Source organism: Mustela nigripes, chromosome 13 (genome assembly GCF_022355385.1).
Source record: "Mustela nigripes isolate SB6536 chromosome 13, MUSNIG.SB6536, whole genome shotgun sequence".
Lineage (NCBI taxonomy): Eukaryota > Metazoa > Chordata > Mammalia > Carnivora > Mustelidae > Mustela > Mustela nigripes.
The window spans coordinates 9,322,130-9,348,039 of NC_081569.1; the positions used below are offsets into that span (position 1 = coordinate 9,322,130).

The following is a 25,910-nucleotide window of genomic DNA, read 5'->3' on the forward strand; positions in this document are numbered from 1 at the left end:
GGGGGGGGTGAACTTTTACCATAATACACTTGAGTTCAGTGTTTGTTCATTCTCTTACTTCTATGTATGTACATACCATGCACACGTATACACACGCATATATATAGTGATTCCCTGGCAAGAGCTCTTTTGCTGATTTCCATGTAAAAGCTTTTTTTTTTTTTAATTTATTTTGCTGGAGTCTGGATGGGTGGCAGGGGAACTGGGAGACAGAACGTTTTTTCCCACTGATCTAAACTAAATTGGTTTTGGTTTTGCACTGGGCATCAGTGTAAGAAAAGTAACTTCTTGTCTTCTTTTTTTAAAAAAAAAATACATTGAAAAAAATTAGAAGAGTAGCGATCTCTATGTGGGATTATTACAGGTGGTTTTTATCTTATTTTTATATTTTAAATATTCCTATAAGTATGAAAAAAATAGACAAAAAATGTTGAGGTACTTTAACATAACCTCGCTCACTAAGGAGCATTCACTGCCACGTGCAGATCCAGTTGGGACTAGACCTAGGTACCCACTTTCGTCTTTAAAGTTCTTGTAATTCTCTGTGGGACACTCTAACCTCTAAAACAAACATAATATTTATATTGATAAATACTACTTATAGATTTATTTTTATACTATATTTATATTATATGTATTATAATATGTAAATTATGTATTATATAAATATGTAAAATATGTATTATATATTTTAAAAATCCCCTGATCTTGGCATCAAATCCTCCAGGTACATTTTATTTTATTTATTTATTTTTTTAAAGATTTTATTTATTCATTTATTTATTTGAGAGCGAGCAAGTGAGCACACACGAGGCGAGGGAGAGGAGAGGGAGAGGGGCCAACAGACTCCATGCTGTGCGGAGCCCAATCTCACAACCTCAAGATCATGACCTGAGGTGAAATGAAGAGTCAGAGGCTTAACTAACTGAGCCACCCAGGCGCTTCCCCCCACCCCGCTTTCGGGTACATTTTAAACCTGGTTTACCGATTAGAGCATGTGCTTGAGATCTGAAGCCACTGCTGGGGGCACAAACCCAGATACAGCAGCTCACTCCCAGAAAAGGGAGATAATCTCTGCCTTATGATATAAAATAACATATGGAAGACTCTTAGCATACAGTAAAAACCCAATTAGTGATATCACCTTTTGTTACTATTTTTCTTGCTGTTTTATTTCTTCAAATATTAGGCTATTTCAAAGATACTCTCTGGGTTTATTTCCTTACATCCCCATAATTTAATTGCTTTCTGGGTGTATGTAGGCTGTGACAGGAGCCCACAGGTGAGCGACTACGGCGGCCACACAGGGAAGCCCCCCCAATGGTACTTACTCTGCTCTTCTTACTGCTGGACATTTTATTCTTGATGTAGCTGAATGTACGACTGACTTTTGTTCCACTCTTCCCTTCAAAATCTTTCTTGGAGGGGCTTTGTGGCAGGAAACTATAGGTCTCTTCTGTTATGCTAAATAAAAACAAGGAAATTGATTAAAAAAAAAAAAGACTACAGAATTTAAAAAAATTGAACACAGATTAAAAAATACATTTCTCTGTAACCATGTATCATTTTAGCTTCAAGTCAGAGTCAACTTATATATACACACATGAGAATAGGAAGCAGAGCGAGAGAGGGACAGAGGCTGCCGAGTGGTTCCACTCTGTCGGAGCCGAGGACAGAGCACACCACAATGCCCACATTCTGGTGCTAAAACCTGGCTCCGTTTTCTTGTATCAGCCACTAAGGTTTTAGTAATAGATTTTCAGTGACCTGGTATGAAGCAGAGCCTACCTGTCAATTACTCATTTATTATTTTATCTGAAACTTCTTCATCTAAAATAGCACTCCATTTACAAACACCTTTGCAGCAAACAGGTGCTTGCGAAGAAACTCGTAAGTACAATAATGGAATGATGGATACATTAATAAAGGCTGCAGACAAAGGAAGTTTTAGGACTGAATGCATACTCAGGTTCCCTAAAAGCAAAAATCATGTACTTTTTTCGTCTTATGGCCCATGGGGCAATTAATACTGGTGCCTACCAGTATGGGGTTTGCACAATTTTTGGAGGGAGGAGAGTGTGTAGAAAGACCGATTTGAGGAGTTTCACACCGATGCAGATGTGCTGATCTCCCCGCACTCTGGAAGGCTGCAAAGAATCTGTGATGGACACGTTTGGACCTTAGGAACTCCACGGCGGTTGATCTCCTCCAAGAATGCTGGGCACATGTATACACAATCCATTACATGGGAAAGGAATCCATTTATATGACGTTTCTTAGGTGTTCCACAAACATTATTTTAAGAACTTTTCTGCAGAAAAGCTGGGTTTACCTCAAGGGCCTCTGAGAGAGGACAGAGGCACACTTCAAGAGGGGGAACAATCCTCTTCAACCGCCAACATCTGTTTAGGTGTAAAGGGCTATTTACAGAACAAAGCAGCCTCTTACATTACGGTGGGGGGCGGGAGCGGGTGGGGAGGAAACAGTGTGAGAACCTGCTCCGGAGGACAAAAGGATGAATAAACTATGACAGAAATGCAAGAGAAGCATTCATCCCGAGAGCCACAGCTTATGCCTCTGTGAAAAGGAGAGCAGCTTCAAGTGCAGGGCAATAACCAGAAGCCCCACTTATGCACACATCAGAATCCTTCAGAACCCCCTAAGCATGACAAGAGGAATATAAAAGTAATCAGTGAGCCAAAATACTAATCGTCTGCCTACTGTCAAGCAAAGAACCAATTTGCTTGGACAGAAGTATGCATCATATCCGTGAAGGCAGAAGAAAATGACTTTTTGGGAAAAAATAAAAAGCTTAAAATGGGTAAGGCAGCAATACTGAACAGGCGAGAGTGCGCGCGCGCGCGCACACACACACACACACACACACACACAGAAAGAAAATGTCGTCAGGCTTAGGGAGGAGTAATTCCTATAAGCAGAGTACAAAAGTTCACAGAGTCAAATACAAGTGTGTCCTCTCCTGAATAAATGCAAACATGGACTGCTACAACAGTGTAGAGAATAAAAGTAAAAGAGTCTTGAGGACATTATTTGAAAAGGACAGAGCCTTCTTTACAAGCAACTTGTAGCCATTATTCCAAACTGATCACTCAAGGAAGTAAGAATCTCAAGAGTTGGATTCACTTCTTGGTCGGCTTAGTTAAATGTCCTAAGACACTTTGGGTTTCCTTCACTTTGTCACGGGGAAAGGAGTATCAAAATAAACGTGCGTTACCTCTCAGTCAGGTTGGCGCTGGTACCGTGGAAAGGCCGTGAATCTGGAAAATAGAAATAGGAGAGAAAACATTGGAATCAAAGGACTGTGCCTGGGTGACAGAGCACATGTTTAGAACGTTCACGAGGACACGCAGAGCAGACACAGCATCTGAAAGCCAGTGCATGGGGCCTTCTCTAAGCAAGGGTTTGGAAGAAGGAAAAATTCAACTCAAGCAGAAGGCAACAGGAGCAAACTCTCCACAACAAAAAATTTAATCCAGGATTCAAGCTAGTAGTGAACAAACCCCGAAACATTTTTTTTCCTCATGTTCAAACACAAGAGACAGGTTGAATTCCCGCTTTTGCCCTTTTTCTGAGATGACATCACAGGAAGAACATAAAATCGAAAATTATACATCGTATTCTGTTCATTTTGCTTTCATATGTTTCCAAACAAAAAAATCTAGCTAATGTGTATCTGATATATTGGTAAGCATTTCTGGAAGGAAATGGAGTAGTGGACAGGAAAAGAGCAGAAGAGCTAGCTTATAAGGTCTTGGTCTTGTCACTAATTTGGGGTGAGATCTCTGGATTTCATTTCCTCATCTGTGAGACGAGGGACACACAACGCATGGTAAGGTCCTTGCCAGGCCGACACTGACAATTTATAGGGCAGATGCATCCTTCCTCCTTCCACGACGACCAGACCATAAAGTGAAGCAGGTCATCACAGCTGAGGCTAGTCAGGCTAGTCAGACATCGGGGCAGGAGTGGCGCAAACAGAAAGAACACTACATTCTTTTATCCATGACACGAGCATCAAGCTTGAGCTACTTTGGGACTAGATGAGGAGGTCTCAATCACACACTGACAACTGGTTTCCCATTTTTAGGAGATCAGGTTAGAAATAATTTCTGTGTGTAATTCCCCGTAGGCCAAGTCTGTTCACAAGTAGCACAGCTGTTAGAACGTGAACAGAACACACACTTCTTCCTTTGGGGGGTTTCAAGCACCTGAGATTACTGTGAGTAAAATTTTAATCTGATAGAGATTTGAAGATGTTCCATGACCACCATTTATAACTCCTAAGTGTCCAGCCTACTCTAGATTCTGAGTAGAAACGCAAAATGGCAGTAAACGGCAACAAGTGGGAGTAATGCCTAAGAAAGTTAAAAATCAACTCTAAGTTTTCAAAAGACTGCTCTCTAGGGTCAGTCTTTCCTTTTGCCTATTTGGATTCTTTTTCTACTTCACTTACAATGCGTGGCAGTAACAGCCAGCTGCGAAAGGTGAACAGAGTAAGATATGGGATCTGTCCCCGAGTTTCTATATGATCTAGGTGTGAAACTGTCAGGTGTTTACCCTCAGATGCCTTAGTTTACTTAAAAACCAAGAGTATGCAGGGTGCCTGAGTGGCTCAGGCAGTTAAGCATCTGCCTTTGACTCAGGTCATGACCCCAGGGTCCTGGGATCGAGCCCCATGTTGGGCTCCTTACTCAGTGGGGAGCCTGCTTCTCCCTCTCCCTCTGCCTGCTGCTCCCCCTGCTTGTGCTCTCTCAAATAAATAAATAAAATGTTAAAAAAACAAACAAACACCCAAGAGTATAGTTTAGATCAGGGACTTTAAAACCTTTTCCACCCAAGGAACCTTGTATGGTAGAAGCACCATTAAATTCTCTCACACGGCCAGGACTCTGCTGTACACTAAAGCGATCACCTGGAAAGTCACCACCCTAGTAACAGGAACAAGTAAAAGTAAAATTCACAATGAGGAAAAATACCAACCAGCAAAGAGCCTGGCCAAGAGTAAGATCCCAGCAGATTTCTGTCAAATAAATTAAAAACTGAACAATATGTGACTAAGTCCTGGAACAATCTTTGACGCTTACAAGGATTTCCAACCTTTCACAGCTGAAAAAATTTTAATTCATTTGCTGTGACCTCTTAGATGTGGTTCTGAAAACAGTGATTAATCTACCAATACCTCTGAGATCCCTAAAGTGTCATCAAGTTTTCAGTGCACCTAAGTGGATGACATAACCAACACTACTTCTACGGTAGAACTACAGACAGGAGCAGGGGGTCTGTCACTGATGTTGGCGTGTGAAGCATCATGGCAGGTCAACAGTGTATTTCAACCAGCTTTTTCTTAAAGTCCCGAAGTGACCTGCGAACCTAATACACGGTAACATTCCAGGGTGAGAACTACTGGATGGACACAGTCAATATTTTCAAAGTGTGCCCCATAGAACACTAATCTTATGAGGTGTTGTGCACAGTCAGGCACCCCTTGGGGTTACAAAGCTAGGAAGTTTGGAAAACACAGCTCGTTGAACACTGCCTTGGAAATTCACAAGGTGCACATTAACATCTGAAACCAGCTTACCTGGTTTCCTAAATTTATGTGGCCATGAACCAACCCTTTCTTTTTCTTCCTCTCCCCTCCACCTCCCTGACGCCCACTGGTATTTTTGAGTTTAAGGAACATGTTTTGAGGAATGCTAGATGCTTGACTGATTCAAAGGGCTCTGCAGGCTTCTATACTTTTGATTCCATCACGCTGGGCTAACTGTATACCCAGTGCCGTTTTATATTAACAACGGTGTACTGGGCGCCTGGGTGGCTCAGTCGCTAAGTGTCTGCCTTAGGCTTGGGTCATGATCCCAGGGTCCTGGGATTGAGGGCTGCATTGGATTCCTTGCTCGGCGGGAGATCTGCTTCTCCCTTTCCTACTCCCCCTGCTTGCGTTCCCTCTGTGTCTCTGTCAAATAAATAAATAAAATCTTTAAAAAAATTTTTTTGTACTAGTGGTAGAAGAAATGCCACTGGGACCTTTGTTTTAGTGGCCATATGCGGACCTATTTCCTGGGCTATCACAAATACTTTGAGCTGAAACAGGCTTGAGATTTTCTGAACACTCAAAGTTGTAAGTGGGTTCTCATGACTTCCCTCCTATTACAATCGGTATAAAGTAAATATCTCATGGTGTGCCTATTTTACCAAACATCTTTCAATTGTGAAGAAAGGACTGAATATAATAAGACCTCCAATTAAGAGAAATTAAACTTTCTTACTATACATAAGGTGCTTTTCTGTAAGAACAATGCAGAGAGGTCACTCTGAGCTTAATATTGCTTAATTATAAAACTTTAATATTTAAATAAACAGACACCTTCCGTATTTACTGCTGAAATGTAGGGTCAGCAATGGTAGGAATTAAGGTGTCCAATTATATGAATATTGTAATTCCCTGAGACTCTCTATTTGTTATATAAAATGAAAACAATTCAGGGGCGCCTGGGTGGCTCAGTGGGTTAAAGCCTCTGCCTTCAGCTCAGGTCATGATCTCAGGGTCCTGGAATCAAGCCCCGCATCAGGCTCTTTGCTCAGTGGGGAGCCTGCTTCCTCTTCTCTCTCTCTCTGCCTGCCTCTCTGCCTACTTGTGATCTCTGTCAAATAAATAAATAAAATCTTAAAAAAAAAAGAAAACAATTCATTATTTACCTTTATTATAGAAATATTTTTTCCATTAAAAATAGCAATCCTGAAAAATTCAAGAAATCTTGCATAATCGGAAACAGCGATTTTCATGGAAAAGGGAGAGAGTTCATTTCCTTTCCAAACTTACTAAAACTGATACCTTATAAAGGTTTTAAACTAGGCATTATCAGTGAAGAATATATTAATCTGAAATCTACACTGTAGTAAAAGAATTGAAAAATAAAAGTTCCGAAAAAGGAAGGAAGGAAATCATCTATAATTCCCACCTCCTAATTCATGGGGGTGTGGCCTCAAAGGAAAGGTATTTCTTTCTTTCTTTCTTTCTTTTTTTTTTAGTAATCTCTATGCTCACCGTGGGGCTCGAACTCACAACCCTGAGATCAAGACTCACATGCTCTAGCCAGTGAGGTGTCCCAAGGGAAAGGTATTTTTAAAGACATGTCTGAAAGCTGAGAAGGAAAAAGTTTAACATTAGTTTTAAACACCAGAGGTGGCTATCAGATGTCCCCAAAAAAGCAAAACAAGAGAAAATGAAATTTATGTTATCCAACAGAGATCTCCGTGAAGTTAGTGCTCATACCCACGGGTCCGAGGTGGGACAGGAATGCATCCTCGTGCCCTGCCGTCAGGACTCCGGGCCAACCAGCGCAGGTGGTTACAGAAGACCAAACTGTTTCAGCCGGGTTAACTTTCACAGCGAAGCATGAAGACAAGTGATTTAGAAACGGCGGCGTGCAAGGGTTAGAGTCTCCAGACGATTTCTCAGCTAAGCTGGCAGCATTCTCAGCACGGGCCAGAGCCTGAGAACAGCCACCAACACTGAATCCGCTTACTTACTAGGCAACTCCTCCTCCTCGTCACTCGAGTAAGAAGAGCCAGGAAAGAAAAGGGTTTTAGACTTAAGAAGGTGTGGAGAGATGCGGACGGAGAAGGACACCCGCCTTGCTGGCTGCATCCGTGGCTGGGCTGGGAAGTGGGTTCACAGAAGACATTAGTGTGTGCAGACTGTTCCAGAACAACGTCAAAGGTACCTCACACCAGGCTGAACAGAATCATGTCATGAGCCCGTCTGCTTCCAGGAAAGGCTGTCTAGGCCAACAACGTATCTAATTTTCATCTTAATTTCCAAATATGGAGAATTCCAATACAGCCTAAAAACTTCACCCAACAGACACCTACTTGCTAGAATAAGGAAACCAAAGTCCATTACTTTTAATGGTCATAATTTATAGCTGGAGTTTTCTCCTTCAGCGCGAAAACATCTGGAGCGGCGGTGTTTCTCACGTTCGGTGCTAGTCTCCCTCACCCCAAACCTCCTCACTCAATGTCCTCCCAAAGTGCAAGGTGCATTCCGCGGACTGGCAGCACCTCCCTGCTCCCCTGTGGGGACGCCCGCAGGCCGCACAACCTGAGCCAGCGTGGAAGTGGGGTCCTCTTTTCCTCCACACCCACTCCTCCTCTGGCCACCTTCGTTTGCAAAGTGGTACCTCACACCTAAAGAACTACTCAGAACAGAAACCCGGCACCGCCCTTGACGGCCTCTGTCCCACCTCGCTCAGTCCTTTTGATCCTGTGTTCCGGCCCCTCCGCTCCCCAGCGCTGGTGTCAGTGCGGTCTCTTTGAAGGGTCTGAGTCAATCCACTCCGTCACCTTAAATCCCCCCACTGCCCTCCGACAAGAACCCCAAGTCCCCCTGTCCTGCTCTCCACATGCAGGCGTGCCTCACTTTACAGCACTTCCCTCGCAGATGTCGCTCTTTTTACAAACTGAAGGTTTGCGGCGACCCAGTGTTGAACAAGCCATTCTGCTAACAGCACTTACTCACTCCGTGTCCACAAGCTGTCTTGATAATTCCTGCACCATTTCAAACTTTTCATATTACTGTACTTGTTATGGTGATCTGTGATCAGGGATCTAGTGTGATTGTTTTGGGGCGCTACATACCATGCCCATATAAGACCGTGAACTTCAGCGAGAATGACCAGCCATTACCCACTGCCCCCCACCCCAGGCCTCCCCAATTCCTAGACACAATACTGGAAGTAGGCCAATTAATAACTCTACAAAGGCCTCTGGGTATTCAAGTGAAAGGAAGAATCACATGTCTCTCACTTTAAATCAAAAGCTAGATATAACTAAGTGCAGCGACTAAGGCCCGTGGAAGCGGAGGCAGGCTGAGCTAAGGCATATGGAAGCTAGGCCTCTTGTGTCAAACAGCCAAGTTGTAAAGGCAAAGGAAAAGTTCTTGAAGGAAATTCAAAGAGCTACTCTGCTGAACACATGAATGATAAAGAAAGGGAAACAGATTTATTGCTGATATGGAGAAAGTTCTAGTGGTTTGGATCATAGATCAAACCAGTCACAACATTCCCTTAGGCCAAAGCCTAATCCAGAGCAAGGCCCTCCCCCTCTCTAATTCTGTGAAGGCTCAGGGAGGGGATGAAACTGCAGAAAAAAATTCTGAAGCTAGCAGAGCTTCATTCAGGAGGCTTAAGGGAGGCAGCCAGCCCCACAGCACCAGACTCCATGGTGAAGTGGCAAGGGCTGAGGGAGAAGCTGCAGCGAGCTCATTTGGGAAGGGGGCTCCACTACACCACGGATTTGCAGTGTGGACAAAGCAGCCTTATCGTGGAAGAAGATGCCATCAAGGACTTTCATAGCTGGAGAGAAGTCAGTGCCTGGCTTCAAAGCTTCAAAGGACAGGCTGACTTTAAGTTGAAGCCAGTGCTCACTGACCCTTCCAAAAACCCTGGGGTCCTTAAGAATGATGCAAAATCTACTCTGCCTGCGTTCTGTCAGTGGAAGGACAAAGCCTACGCAACAGCACATCCACTCACAACATGCTTTACTAAGCATCGTAAGCCCATTCTTGAGATCCACTGCTCCATAAAAAACACACTTTCAAAACAGTACTGATCACTGACAATGCACCTGGTCACCCGAGACCTCTGACGGAGGTCGACAAGGAGACTCGTGTTGTTTTCGTAACATCCTGCTGACACAATACCCTTTCTGCAGCCCAGGGATCCAGGAGTCATTTTAAGTCTTATTGTTTTAAGAAAAACATTTCATAAGACTACAGCTGCCACAGACAATGATTCCTCTCGTGGATCTGGACAAAGTAAATTGAAAACCTTCTAGAAAGGATTCACCATTCTGGATGTTCATAAGAACATTCGTGATTCATGGGAAGAGGTCAGCATATCACCATGAATGGGAGTTTGAAAGAAGCGGATTCCAGCCCTCATGGATGACTTCGAGGGGTTCATGAAGTCCCTGCAGATGTGGTGGAAACAGTGAGAGAACTAGCATTGGAAATGGAGCCTGCAGTGGGACTGCACTGTTGTGAGCTCGAGATCAGACTTCAGCAGAGGAGGAGTTGTTTCTTATGGATGAGCAACAAAAGTGGATTTTGAGATGGAATCTACTCCTGGAGAAGATGCCGTGAAGATTACTGGAACGACAACAAGGAATTTAGAATATCCCACTAACTTAACTGATATAACAGCAGGAGGTTTTGGGAGGACAGCCTTCAATTTTGAAAGATGTTCTACTGTGGGTAAGATGCTACCAGACAGCATCACATGCTAGAGAAATCGTTCATGATAAGAAGAATCCAGCTCTGTGGCAAACTTAACTGCTGTCCTGTTGAGAAATCGCCACAGCCATCCCAACCTTCAGCAGCTACCAACGTGGAGGCAAGACCCTCTACCAGCAAAAAGACTACAATGCACTGAAAGCTCAGGTGATGGTAGTATTTAGAAATAAGGTATTTTTTAATTTAGGCGTGTGCACTATTTTTTTAGACATGTTACTGCACACGTGACTACAGCACAGTGTAAACAGAACTTCTATATGCACCGACTGAATTCCCCATCTCCTATTGGTCTCAACTTCGAGATTACTTCTTCCCAGTAAGCCATCCCAGTCGGATGCTCCTAGAAAGCCCAATGTTTCTTCCACTGGCTGCATTCATCACTTCCTATTACATGCATCTGGTTCCCTTCTCTGCATGCATGGAGTGAGGAAAGAAACCGTACCTCTAAGCTCATCTCTCTCCTACCACTGTCTAGCCTGGTAGCTGGCAAAGACTAATGCAGATGCTTATTGAATAAATAAAGTAATAAATGAATTTCCCTCTGTTAGGCTTTCTGAAAGCTTGGTGTCCTAAATGAAACAAAAAAGCCCTAAACCAACGTAATACCCCACACAAATACTAAGTGATGTGAGACTACAGTCTGCAGCGACATCAATAACCGATCAGACGGCTGCTGGCACGAATACATGCACACTGGCTTTTTGGGGCAGTGACCACCTAGTACAGCTAGTAAGGTACCCTCTTCATGTACTTTCTAAAGTTATTTCCAAATGTGAAACAAATTCAGGAAATGAAAATGAGCTCTCTTATTACACAAAATCTAAGAGTATGCCCTTTTGTCACAATTTCATAGATCATAAGGAAAAACCTATTTGTATAACTATCTAAGGCGTATCCTCAACATGAGTGGAACATGTATATTCTTTGAGATAACACACCGGGAAAAACGAAGGGAAAATGACTTCTCATTAAAAGCTTCTGAGTTGGGGCGCCTGGGTGGCTCAGTGGGTTAAAGCCTCTGCCTTCGGCTCAGGTCATGACCTCAGGGTCCTGGGATCAAGCCCCACATGGGGCTCCCTGCTCAGTGGCGAGCCTGCTTCCCCGCCCCGCCGCCTGCCTCTCTGCTTACTTGTGATCTCTGTCTGCCAAATTAATAAATAAAATCTTAAAAAAAAAAGCCTCTGAATTAAAAAATATCTATCTAATGGGTACAGTTCTCCTTTTAACCTCACCACTACTAACATTGTTAGGACCTTTCCGGGGATACAATCAACCAAGCACTTTTTCTACTGTTTGTGAGCGTCTTCTGAGTATAAGCAATGAGATGTTTTAAAATATACTCTTGAGGGCGCCTGGGTGGCTCAGTGGGTTGGGCCGCTGCCTTCAGCTCAGGTCATGATCTCAGGGTCCTGGGATTGAGTCCCGCATTGGGCTCTCTGCTCAGCAGGGAGCCTGTTTCCTCCTCTCTCTCTGCCTGCCTCTCTGCCTACTTGTGATCTCTCTCTGTCAAATAAATAAATAAAATCTTTAAAATAAAATAAAATATACTCTTGAGGGGCGCCTGGATGGCTCAATGGGTTAAAACCTCTGCTTTCGGCTCAGGTCATGGTCTCAGGGTCCTGGGATCAAGTCCCGAGAATCGGGCTCTCTGCTCAGCAGGGAGCCTGCCCCCCGCCCCCGACCTGCCTCTCTGCCTACTTGTGCTCTCTGTCAAATAAATAAATAAAATCTTTAAAAAAATAAAATAAAATACACTCTTGGAAGTGGATCATCTGGAATAATGAAATTATTCTGTGTATGGAAAAATGAAGTTGATTCTTAAATTCTACCAAGAAAGCATCTATGTCTCCTGGCAAGCTGAGGGTCCCCAGTCCATGCTCTCTGATGCAAGAAGGAGAAATGGGGCCAAACACATCTCCAGGAGCAGTTTCTCTGAAGGCATTTCTCCACACGATGCGGGTACCTTCAGGGCTAGTCCCACTCCCTAAAAATATCATCTGGCAAGATGCATTCATCATGTCCCCCCCAAGACAGGACAGCCAAGGCATGAGTGAGGACAGCTTCCCCACCCATTGTGGTTCCCAAGAAAGCTGTCGCCTGTCTACTTTCCACTTCAGAAAATGACACAAAAATCCATTAGTCACCAGCTTTACTTGGGATTTTCCTCCACATCAATACATATCAGAAAATGACCCCAACTTGGAAATAATGAGTTTCTCTATTTTTCTCTTCTAGAAAATGACCCAACAGGCATTCCAGACAACAGGCTCAGGAGACATACATTTTCAGAAACGCCCAAATGTTAACAGCTGTGAAAGGCTGCGGCAGAAGCAGCTAATTTCTTTGAAGGAAGAAGACACAGCACAGGTAGAAGCTGGAAGTAGTGAAGTAAGGTTGATCTTAGAAAGTATTTTGTTCCTAGACAAGCATATTCACAAGACACAACGACTTAGAGACAATGAGGGATGGCGTTCTCGTTTCTCTGTTTATATGCTGGTCAGAGACAGACTCTGGCACTGCTCTAGCCACTGTGACCTCACTCTGTAACAGTACCAACTGCATATTATAAGCCAGGAAGTATGCCAAGGACTTTGTGTAAAAGCACATTTAAGCCTTATCACATTAGTACCCCTGTTTAATCAAGTAACTGACACAAAGAATTTTACCATTTAAACCCAAGGTCACACCACCACCAAATGTGTGCTTACAATAAAACATTAGTAAAACATTTTAGGCGTCCCGAATGCTTTAAGGCTTTAAAATCACAGTGTAGATGTTAGTTATGATCCTTTCAGCTAGGAAGACCATGACCAGAGATGAACCAGGCAGAGTATTTAAGTGATTTGGGATGCGATTTTAAGCGATTCTGAGTCTGTGGCAAATGGAGAACTGTCCAGCAACCGTGACGCTTAAAGGCAGAGCACACAGGACACAAGGTTTAGTCTTCTGCTCAATGGCCGGAAGTTTCACATCTGTGAAAAAAATTTATCATGTTTCTAGAGGAGAATAAAAATAATACACTTGGGAAAATTAATTTAATGTATATGGGGAGGGACTAAGGAGAAACAGTGCTATTAGAATTGATTAATCCTCCAATTACAGCACATGATAACTCAGGGAAATTGTGGGGCTAGCTAACTAACTACGACTTAATCATCCAAACCTGCGTGAAAATGTACCACCTGAATTAGAATGAGGGCTCCCTACTCTGACCAAAGGGTTAAACACTGGCTTAGAGCTCTACTCTCAACAACAGTCTGCTAACTCACTTCAGTCCCCTCAGAGAGTAGAGCAGAACATTTCCCAGCAACAGGAGGAAAAGCTCCATGTGCCAGAACTCCTGGCGCTCCAGGACAGTGTTTTCTGGGAGTTAGCCGCATTATTTATAGGGTTTGGCTAGCAACTGAAAACACAGTCAAAAACCATCTTGCGTTCTGGAGGAAAAATTAATGAAGTGTTTCATGCACGAGGCAAAGAGTGTGTCACAAAATATAGGAAAAAGATCCCTCGGTGGGACCCATTCTGTTGGTGTTGGGTATCTGTTGCTATGGGAGTAGACTCGCCGCCATGACACCGCACTCGCTAGTCATGGACGGAGGCTACACGGAGCTGAAATGTCTCCCTTAAGACAGCCTCCCTGTCTGTGTTTGGATACTGAGCTCCAGCAGCACTCCAGGATCACCAAATTCAGTATTAACTACTTCGTTATAATAATTTTCATTCTATACCAGCTAAACCTCTAACCCAAAGCCAAATCAAAACAAAACCCAAACCCAAACAAACACAAGGAAAGCTATCCCAGTTGCAGTCCTGCGGGGTCACGCCTGCATCCTTGAGAACACGTCATCAGTAGGCACACCAAACAGGCCAGAAGTCCTGATCATGAAAACGAGGATAAGGTTAACAGAATCATCAATCATGTCTTAATTCCAGTGCGGAAATTAAAAAGATGAGGCCTGCATTAAGTCAAGAACTGAGACCGAACATCTCCCTAATGCAGGGCAGCTGCTTCCGTCCCCAACTCTTTTAAGATGAGTTGTATCTGAGGACACTGAAGAAGCCCCAGAAACACCACAGAATTTATTTATTCCCTCTGTCTCAGCCTCCTGAACACACAGTCTTTCAGCAAATAATGGACCACTCTCCCCTTAATGAGCATTTAAATCTTAAATCATGATCTCAAACTGTAACTACTCATGGGAAAAAAGAAACCAAGATTTAAAAAATAAAACAAAAAGTTGGGGTTTCTCAAAGAACAAGCTGCCTTTCCATGGCAAACATTTAGATGCAATTCGAGTGTTTCTGAGCATCTTTATTTGCAAAGGCCCCATGCTGACGGATGTCAAACATCTATCTCACTTCCCCAGCCAGTGGGTCCAAAACCTGCAGAGGGCGCCCTTCATCATTTGCAGATGTAATCCTTTTGGCACATGCTTAATCAACTGAAAATGTACCACTGTCTGTCTTTGTCCTTCATGAGCGAGCTTGACATTTTTGAAGAGGTCAGGAAATTAATATTGGATAACTGTACTACGGTAACAGAACAGAGTATCTTTCAGACATAACAGCATTGTTTGTAACTTATTCTCCAGGGTTTGAGAAAAACACTTTAAAGGAAGGGATAGAGAAAGAGAGATTGATAAAAAGTTATGACACTTTTATATAATACATACGTGTGTGTGTGCATGTGTATACACATACACATATATATACATAAATTAACATTTGGGGGACTCCAGGTTATGATTACGATAACATTTTAAGTCCCCAAACGTGGTAATTATTTGCACTCTTGTACTATTCTTAAAGTCTGAAATTACTTCAAAATAAAAAGTTTAAAGAAATCTGTGTTAAGTTTAGGCCCAAGACTATAATGCCTTTAATTAATAAAAGAGATTTTTAGGTGGGAAAATTCCCTAAAACTGAACTGTTACCTTTTCTATTTAAATGAGCCATTTGGAAGAAGAGGCAGGCAAATTTTGAAAGGTAACGCTCCAGGGTCTTCAAGTGAGAAAAATGGTAGAGAAAGTGTTTAAAATATACTTAATTAAAAAAAAAAGTAATGTACTTACGGTCCAACCCAGGATGGCTGATTGTCATTAACGAGATGGATTTTGTTAGTGGAGAGGAAATGGCTGATGTACAGTAATTGAATCCCTGTTGTTTAGCTCTGTGACATGCCTGTGAAGTAAAACGAAACAAAACAAAATTGAAGAACAGGTTCTCAATACGGGCTCTCGTTATTTCTGGAGAAGCACAGAGCTGCACCTTCCGGCCCAGCCCAGGAACAGGAGGCAGTACACAGGAGGGTAACAGCACAGGCTCTGCAGTCAAGACTCACAGGGCTCGAATCTGCCCCTGCTACTTAGGAGCTGCTAAGCTTCAGAGGATTTACTCAGCTTTCATGAACCTTATCTTTCTTCTTTGTAAAATGGGAATCACGGGAGCAGCCATCTTGTACAGTGGTTTCATATCCCTCACAACACTGATGTTTTAAACTTAGTACGTGCTGGGGCGCCTGGGTGGCTCAATGGGTTAAGCCTCTGCGTTCGGCTCAGGTCATGATCCCAGTGTCCTGGGATTGAGCCCTGCATCGGGCTCTCTGCTCAGCGAGGGGCCTGCTTCCCTTCTCTCTCTCTGCTTGCCTTTCTGCCTACTTGTGGTCTCTGTTAAATAAATAAATAAAATCTTAAAAAAAAAAAATAAACTTAGTACGTGCTTAGTAAACATCCGCTGCATCATCAGACAAAAATAACTTCACTGGAAATATTAAACTACACAGAGTAGTTCTATTTCTTCAAAAGCCTAAATATCCTTTCTAGAGATACAGTGGGATATCAGTAATATTATTTTTTGATTTTAACAAGTTGGACACAGAGCTGCAAGTGAAAAGTGTTTTAAGATCAAGAGCAAGGCAGCTGTGCATCTGGGAAGAAGTCTAAATCTCTTTCATTTCCTCTTCTAAGATTAGACCGTTTCTACAAGAAAAAGACGGGGGCTGAAACCTGGCAATTTATCTCCCTCAGTAAATTCACAGCAGCTTCAAGCCCATGTAATGCAACTGACACCAGAAGCCCCTGGAATTCGAACCCTACAAGGACAGTCCACCCCAGTACTTGCCAGCACTCTTCCCGTGGTTGAGGGGCTCCCTCTCCTTTTGTTTTCAGAGAGCCATTTAAAATTGTTATCTAACTCTGTCATGAACCCCCTCCCTTCACAGGAAGCTAAAACCTGCACATGCTCAAAGAGAAGTAATGAAAATGTGTTACTACCATGATTCAACTCAAGTGCGCCAGAAACTTCTGATTATTTAAAAACTTGTTCCATGGGTAACCATGGAGTCTGAGGCAAACAGTTGCTATGTTTCAAGTACAACTGTGAGGTCTGTGAAATGACATCAGTGAAAGGCAGACAGACCTTCAACAGGAAGCTGGCTGCAGGCGACTTGTCCAGATCAGAGATACCAGAGCTCAAATACCCACTCTGAGGTTGCACACAAGACAAGAAGTGTGGGTGAGCAGAGTTCCAGGAAGGCTACTAAGCACAGAAAACACAAAAATGTCATCAACTTCATCTAGGAAGACTAAATCAGAAAAGCCATTTTAGAAAGACTTCAGTGGTAACTGATATCACTTACTAACAGATAAGACAGAGGATCTCTGTCCAATTCCTACCAATATGCGTTGCAGAAAAGGTTTGACATAAACAATATTAAGAAAATTAAAATGCCCCCATTTCCTCATTAAAACCTGTATACTTCAAAAATGTGGGAAAAAAACAGGGAGACTAACAGCTAAGAATTCCGAGATACTGTCCAGCTAGTGGCCAGTTATGAGGTCTCAGGTGAGTCGCTTCAAATGGGCATGAAGTTCTCACACACGGACTTATGAGGAATCTGAAGGGACATCCTGGCCCTAAGTCTAGGGTTCTAGGGTTCTGTTCATAAACCCCCAACTTTGGTATTTTGTCCGGTCTTACAATGGACTTCCAAAGGATTCTATTCACGTGAAATGCGGTTTACTCTTCAGAGTCTCCACTTACCAAAGATGCTCTTGGCAAGTCATGAAAGAACTGTTTCCATTTTTCACTCCCTCTTTCTCTTACCATCAGGTTGAATAAATTTAAATCATTTGCCTCAATAAATATATTCTCCATGCTCTTTTAAAAAATTTCATTTTTTAATGAGTTCATTTACTTTTTTAATCATCTCTACACCCCATGTAGGGCTCGAATTCACAACCCCAAGATTAAGAGTCATATGCTCCACTGACCGAGCCAGCTAGGTGTCCCTATTCACCATATTCTTGTTATTTTTCTTAACTTTTTCTGAAGTATCAGGCCCAGAAGACACGGGTGGTGGGGAAAGGAGATAACGGGGCAAAACTCCTTTGAGCCTTCAATTCAACTTTCATCTGGCTGAAATTCTCTTGGACCTTCACATAAGTAACACATTCACTATTAAGGTAATCCTCCAGTGCCCAATTTCTCTTTGGTCATATCACTGCTATGTAGTGGGGTATAACAAAACAAAAAGTATAAAACAAAACATTAACTGTGTACGTAAAACCCTAAGTCACCTACTCAAAGAGCAGGCTGTTCAACACTTTGGTTGGTTTGTTTAATTAGAAATGCTTCATTCTATTTCTACCTAAAACTCCAGTCACCTACATAAAGACAGGTATTTAACTCTGTTGTCTGTGTAATTAGAAATGTTGCATTTGCACATGTATCACAGAATTCGCCTAGAAATCAACCAAGAGTCCCCTTGGCCCAAGAGAAGAATAAAGGACGGGGAGCAGAAGTCTGCCAAAATCTAAAACCATGTGATTCCAGTTCTCAAGGCAAACTCCCTGAGGACCGGTCCCGGGTGGTGAGTGACGGAAGGAAGAGCCTAGAGGGACAGCACTGGAAAATCATCTGACTGGCTTTGAGGAAGGTCAGGCCCTCCAAGAGGGAGCTTCAGGTGAGTGCCTGTGGCAGGCAAGAGGGCATCAGGATGCTCTCTGAAAAAATTTGATGGTGACAGGAAGCAGAGAAAAAGAAATAGCCATTTCCTAGGCAGTGTGAGAAGACAAAGAATAAGATTTTTCCCCCCCAGGAAGGGACAGATTTTTTAAAAATTAGTAAATTTAACAATGTTTTGTAACACACTTCAAGACTCATTTTACTATTGGGATGATAAAAGAAATCCTCAGGTAAGAAGAAAAAATTCAAATTAATATCCTGGATACTTTCCCAATTTAAAAAAAGTCTGCTTTGACAGAATATTTAAGTCGATGCAGATTAATGGTATTCTTGAATTAGCATTTAGTGGTAAAAACTTGCCTTGTGCTAGAGGAGTGTATTATATAATGCGTAAGCAATCACAGCCACGAGCCTTATAGTAAGTCTTGCTTTCTTTGCTCCTAATGTGAGGACACATGTAGGGAAGTAAAGTGAGTTTTTCCAAATTAGCGGTATATACCCACTTCAGCCTTACCTGCTGCTCAAGCATCCTGTGCTCTCTCTGGCCTGATTCCAGATCCTCTTCTGAAAGTGACATCAAAGAGTCACCCCTTTCTTCACCACCGAAAGGGTGCCTGAGCTCTTTGGTGTTTAAGGAGTTCACATCTAGAGATGAAGATGGCTTGTTTCCGACACCAGCTCCTCCTGTCAAGCCTTCTAGGCTGAAACTGAACAGAGAGTGAAGGAGTTAGTTCATTCTATTTCTGAGTCTCCAGAAGGAAGGAGGTTAAGAAATTGCTTCAGGTGTATATTATTTCTATGTCATCGAACAAAACTATCGTCAAGGGCCTGGCGCAAATGAGTGCTGCCTACCTTCTCCCCACAGGTGTTGGTATGCTGAGAGAGGACTGCATTTAGATTTTCTTTCCTCATTCAACCTGCTCAAATGGTGACCATCTAAGGACATTTTCTCAAGATTTTTTTCAGTATACCATCTGGATAGACCATATTATCTTACTGAACTTTCGTTTATGTGTGGGTTTTTCCTTGATCTGATGTAATTCATCTTTGCCAAAATCTACCTCAGCTAATGCCAAAGAATTAAACGGCACAGAGAAAACAGGCATGTCAATCCCTCTCAGAAGCTGAACAGGGACACCTAGACTTGCCCTTGGGTCAGTTAAGTGGACCATTACAACTTTACCTTCAACTACAGTCTAGCTGACCTTTACTAGTTCAGTGTGTGCCCACCCTAGGGACCCGAGTGGTCTTAGGAGTAGCAGCATCTGTGCACTTCTGGTCGGTCAACCACTAAATGGTGGACAGGCTTCCTGAGTTGCAGACAGGTGCACGGGCCACCTTAAGGAACAAATGGTGAAAAGCTGCTAAGTATAAGAGTTTTAATTTAATTTTTTGGTTTTGATACTGACCCCAAAAGGGGGCAAATTTAGGGCCTATGATCCCTGGAATAATGATGTTGTGGTCTGCAGAGTGAAGAAAGCATGTGGTTTGTGAGCAGTCAGCCGTGTACCCACCTTCCTGCGGGGCTGCTAGCCAGAATAACCCACACCTGCTACAGCTGCAGCGGGAACTGCCTTCCAATAAGCAAGAGAGCAAAACAGAGCTGGAACCGACCATGTCCTTAGTTATAAGCAGGTGGAAATGCATTTGAAGGTATACGGACGCTATTCAGCTATCTCTGCTCAAACTCTACAGTTAATTCTACAAATAATTCAAGGACGCCAATCCAGAGGGCTTGCAATTTGCTTTTTATATTTCATAAAATTACTTATTATGAACTGAAACCATATGCTTCTATTTTTCTCTAGTGGGTCACTTAAACAATAGATTTTTTTTTCTTCTTTCAATACGACAATAGAAGTCATGATTAAGTACAAGTAAATGTGTCTCTGTGAAACTCATTAGCAGTCCCAGGGATAAGGAGACACGCTAAATGAAGAAGAAATTTAGTTTTCTATTGTGAATTGTTTGTAAAGCCTGAGAAACCAGCCTATCATTACCCACAAAACTTAATCTGGAAAATGTTTTAGTAATTAATCTGTCTGCTTAGTTGAGAGAATATGAAACAGTGAGGAATCTGTGAATTTGGAACCTAACAAGAGAGGGGATTTGGAAACACAACAGAAGTAAGTGTGCTTATTGGCTGCCTTGCTTCTGCCATGGTTTTTGTCAGGATATGGGAATCAGGACAGACCAAAAACAAAGACAGAAGTGGTCTACCATACCAGATCCAAGTCTGTGCAGAAAACACCAAAGCTACAGCGACTGGAGACAAGCAGGATGCATCAGGGTACACCATCCACCTCCTAGTCTGTGCCCCTTCAAATGGATTCGTGGTGCCCAAAGCAGAGGCAACTCAACACCACACTCACAGGCGAAGCCGGCTGCCATATGCATTCTAGCCGCACAGAAGCAAGCTCCCAGCCAAAAGCCCAGGTGCTGTGTTTTGGGACTCCCCCTTTGGTGGCTGGATATGGAACGATACCGTACCTTCTGTAATTAAAGTCAGCACTCAGGGCAGCAGAGTAGTGCACACCAGAGGGACACCAGCTCATACTGGGGAGGACATCAAAGGCAGAACAGAAATGGAGGGAGAAAAGAGGAAACAGGGACAGGGTTATTGGGTTTGAAAAGAAAAGCCATAGTTACAGACAGATGGATTTATCTGATCATCAAAAAATAAGGAACGTAACATTTAGAATTCAGAAGAAGGCTAGATAGAACAAAAACCACAGAAACTTAAAACTGCCCTACTAACACCCATCTAGACAATGTGCTGGCCATGTCTCTGTCAGTTCGGTACAGGGTAACAACTTTGAACAAAGAACCCACTCTACCCGTAGCGCCCCCTCCACAGATCAGGGGTGTCCCCACCACCGGAGACCATCTCTCCGTGCGCTCCAACATGCCACCCTCAGACCTCAGTGGCCACGGTGAGAATCCTGGGCTACACTCAAGTGCCACTTGACTAAAAGGGACACCGACAGATTGCACTGGGGTAGGCTCACTGGGTCCTCAATTTTCCTCTCGTTTCCAGTAAGGCTCAGGAGTCTTTCCTCAAAAGGGTATCTTATCAATACTCACAGCCATCTTTAAACCCTACTCATTAAGCTCTTGGGATGAAGATTCACCACATCACAACGGTCACATTTCCTTGTATTTTAATGATAATGAAGGCATGTATGTTATTCAAAATAAAAGGAATTCTATGGAACTGAGTTAGAAATGTGTCTTAATTTTAGGTTTGCATCCATTTCCCCCCACAAGATTAAAAAAAAAAAAACCAAAACACTCCGTTTGATCATCTACTTTATCTTGGCACTGCTATTTACTCTCAAGTGCGAGGGACAGAAAACCTAGGGTTGGAAATACCATATAAATATAACCAGCTAAAAAAATAACCAATTCAAAATTTCAGGTACTCTGTAAAGGGAACTGCCTCAGTAGGTCAGGATTTCTGACTGACAAATCAAAAATCAGTTAAAAATACACTGCTACTATTTGGGGCCTTAAAACTCTTAAGTGACATGTTTTTGTTTTCAGAAGGAGGAATGACAGTAACACCCCCTCAATTCTCTCTGGAATCCTGCAAATGGGAAGATGTACAGACCCCAAACCACTTGAATACCTTGAATATATTTAGTAACTTTGTTTTGATAAGTGGGGGTTTTCTGGCAGAGGAAAAGACACAAGGAAGGTGGTGAGAAAATAAACAGAAGAACTACCCCTATGAGCCTTCTAAATCTTTAAAAATCATAGCACTTAAAAATAACTTCAATAGTAAAACACTTAAAATCAGGTTAAATTAATAAATAGCACAAAGCTCAAGGGCAGAAGCAGAAAGGAAAAATTAGTATTTAAGACACATCTCCAGTCTGATAAGCAAAATCAGACTGACTTGTAATTTGCTCGTGTGGGGGAAGCAAGCCTTGATATAATTTTAAAACACACATGAGACTAAGAAGTCCATTCTCTGAATTATTCACTTCATTCTGAATCTCTAAACTGTAATACAAATTTTAAAGATATCCAACTTATTCAAAACACAACATGGTAAATCAGCAACTGAACATACATTACCAAATTATCATTAAAAAACAAAAACAAACAAATAAAAAACTCTCCTACAGATTTAAACATCCCTCTTTACTCTCAGAAAAGGATAACGATGTGCAAGAACAGGGTGAAATTTAGGATGAAGAGAATGGAGAGACAGGAGGAGGACATGATGGGGGTCCTAAGGCTGCAGGAAGGAAGCTGCTGGTGGTCCTTCAGCAGCAGCAGACCTGACCCTCCTAGCAGAGAAGTCCTATCACGAGAGTGTTCTGAGAGCATCCTCCAATCTCCTTAATTCCTCTATTACTGGGGGTTACATTTAAAGGTTCTCTGGCCTCATTTTGAGATACAGAAAGTACCAGATTCTTTAAAAAAAAAAAACCAACACACACACACACACTCTTACAACAAACAATGCACAAATATCCTACTCTCCACCTTTTAACAATTGTGGGAATGTTCCAGTTTTACTAGCTAAGGCTTCATACAGAATTTTAAATTATACTTCACATTCTTCCTGCATTAAAATGACTACAGGCGAAGTGGAGTCTGGTGCTGTTGTGAAGCTCGGTGGGCTCCGTGGGACGGCATCCAGCAACCCGCCACCTTCCACTGTCAACGAGTGCAGGCTTCTAGTACGTTCCTAGTGAAGAGCCTGACTGGAGAGCCAACTAGTTCTCTCAAGGGTTCAGATGCTTCTACGGAAAAGGGATTTAACGACTTGATCCCCTGGGAGAACAACTCAACCAAGTCACGATCACCTGAGGCTCATGGGGTATTTGTATCTGAATTCAATTCTGCGCCTGAAATCTGGGTGGGACTCGAGGAGGAACCCACTGGAAAAAGACGAAGGGGGAAGGACCACTCCCCGCCAGCTTCCCAAGGAAGAGCTTCGGCTCAGAACTGAAAACATCGCTTTACAGATGTAAAGATGAGAGGCTATGTGTAACTCTACCGTCGTTTTGGGATTTCTGAATTCCGCCCCCCAAATAATGAAAGGAAAGGTCATTACTGACGATTTCTGAACACAGTAAAACTCAGCATCTGAAAAGCAAATCGGCATTTTTGGACTAGAAATGACTTTTCAGTTCATAAGTTACTAATTGTTAGCTTTAATAAATGTTACCTGACAAAAAATAATTAAGGAATTATTGGGAGATGAGCTGATGACTCTTGTTTTCAGAAATGACTACATCAACAAGGGAGTAGAGATGGTCAAGGGGCCTAGAATGTGTTGAAAAGTGTTAGGGCCTGTGTGTCAGCTCACAATTCTTTCTGGTTCTTCCCCCTTTTGCGGGGTGGTGGGAAGGGGAAGAAAAAGCACTCCCCAGCGTCCGCTAGTCAGGCGCAATCAACGTGTCTGAATTCTCCTAGGGACAGTTGGGGAGCCCCTATTATCAAAGTGACCTGAACATCAGTAAGTACAAGATGGAAAAAACACTAACCAAAGTTTCCTTTAAAGATAAAAATAGAATAGGAAAAAATTTCAGACTCACAAAACCATTTCATATGCAAATGGACATCAGCAATTAATAAATACCTATACTTTATTTGCCTGAAGCAGACGTGACATTATTGTAAAAGACAATTTAATCACGGATCAAGCAAAATGAGATGCTTGTTAGTAGAAGCTCGGAGGCAACACAGTTAGTCCATCAAGTTAGTGAACTCTGTACCTTCTCCTATGAATGGGAGGTCTCCTGACAACATCCCCCAGAACTCGCAATGAACTGAAAATGAATGGTGGAAGAGGTCAGTGTTGAGGTGAAACAAATGGATACAAACGCATGAAGCAGACAGACATCACAGGGTTGGGGGAGACACAAGCCACTCAGAGAAACAGGACAGGAAGGCAGGGAACGAGAGAGTGTGGCAGAGGAGACAAACCACAAAGGCCTGATGGCCGGACAATTTCTGGGGAGGGTTACTCTGCTTCCTCCTTGCTCCAAAGAGTTAATCAGATGACAAGGAATGAGGTTTATTAAATTATAAAAGGATTTTTAAAAAGCCATCTAAAGCTTTCAAAGGGTTTTCTTAAGACTTTAAAATTCAGGTTATATAATATGCAGACAAGGCTACAAGCATCAAACTCATTCAAGTCCTTCTCTCATCGCCAGAGGCACTGGGGCGGTCATGCGAGGGGACTACCAAGGCCAGGCTCACATAGGAGAGGCCATGATATTACACGGGCTGCACACATGAGCAATTAGGTGACAGGGTTCTAGTCTTCGCTTAGTCTTAAGAGCACCATGTAATCTGGGACAAATCACTCAGTCTGAGCTTTAATTTCCTCATCTGAGCTACAGGATCCACAGTCAAGCCAGCTCTGAAATCAAAGTCACGGCAAAAGGACCCATAGTGGGTTATAAAGAAAAAGGGATTGTGTTTAAAACCAACCCCCATTTCTGGATGCTGTTAGCATCTCTGACAGTATGTCAAGAGACTGCTTTTGCTTCAGGAAGGGAATTCTAGCTATAGGGATCATTCCCTACATCCTGACTTATTTTTTTTTAACTGGTGTGAATGCTTTTTTAAAATATAGTGTGAATAAAGCTGGGAAGGAAAACTTTTAGAAATGGCTTTTTATACAATCCGTGCTTTCAAATGTACATAAAAACTACCCAGCAGAAAAAGCAACTGCTGATTTTTAAGGGCAGCATCCTGAACTCTACCAGAGAGTAATATGGAATCACAGAAAGAGTACTAACTAGGAGAGGAGGAACCTAGTTACGGGTAAGCGGTATCAACCACCTGCACCTGTCTCATTGGTGAACCTGCAGACAATGCCACCGGACTCGGGGAGAGGACTGGAAAATCACGGGGACAGTCTGCTGTGAAACAAGTCTGAGAAGAGCAGCACAGGAGCCAAGTGTATGGCATCGCTGTGATCTCCACGAAGGCAGGGACTGCAGCTCGTTCACCTGTGTCCCCAGAAACTAGTAATGCCCGGCATGGGGCCGGCGCTCAGCATGTGTTGGCTGGATAAAAGAATAAATGAGGGGGCGAGTGCCGTCGGAGTCCACGTACCTACAGCTCTGAAATCAGAGCCACGTTATGAGGAGCAGATCAGCGAATTAAAAAGAGAAAGAGCCATAACCGCTCCAGGTGAGCCTGTCACATCACCTGTGTGTTCGCACCATCAGCCTGCTCCCTCGGCTGCCTCTCTTCAGCTGGAGAGTAGCTGGAAGGAAGCACAACTTGGTACGTACAGCAGGAATCATGGCACTTGGTCGTTAGACTGCAAGCTGTCTACTTAAATTCCTGGCAGCAGCCTATGGTCAGAGGCCATATATATATGGCCAAACTACCTCCTGCCAGCCTGCTTCCGCAAGGAAGGCCTGACACGCGGTCACATATACACACGCCCCCCAGAACTGGAGGATACGTGGAGAAATACCAACCATCCAATGATAGCGAATGATTCGTAGGCTCGCTTACTGATTAAATAATCATTCAGACTCCGTCCAAACTTTCTGCATTAGAAATGGACTGCAATTTCTGGGAAGCACTCTGAAAACAGATGGTGTAGGGGCACCTGGGTGGCTCAGTGGGTTAAAGCCTCTGCCTTCGGCTC

General features: G+C 42.9%; 1 protein-coding gene across 8 annotated transcripts in view; it reads right to left on the minus strand.

Annotated features, from left to right (window-relative positions):
* Positions 1–25,910, minus strand: part of AKAP13 (A-kinase anchoring protein 13) — a 322,148-nt gene that overhangs the window by 55,964 nt on the left and 240,274 nt on the right. For 4 of the 8 annotated variants that reach the window (XM_059371616.1, XM_059371617.1, XM_059371615.1 and 1 more), the window contains exons 12-17: positions 24,013–24,066; positions 20,771–20,836; positions 18,795–18,987; positions 15,388–15,496; positions 3,236–3,278; positions 1,332–1,464 (exon numbers count right to left, since the gene is read on the minus strand). In XM_059371616.1, coding sequence (XP_059227599.1) covers positions 1,332–1,464; positions 3,236–3,278; positions 15,388–15,496; positions 18,795–18,987; positions 20,771–20,836; positions 24,013–24,066 — 598 coding nt within the window. The remainder of the gene's footprint in view (positions 1–1,331; positions 1,465–3,235; positions 3,279–15,387; positions 15,497–18,794; positions 18,988–20,770; positions 20,837–24,012; positions 24,067–25,910) is intronic. The other 4 variants (XM_059371621.1, XM_059371619.1, XM_059371622.1 and 1 more) reach the window with 2 other exon arrangements.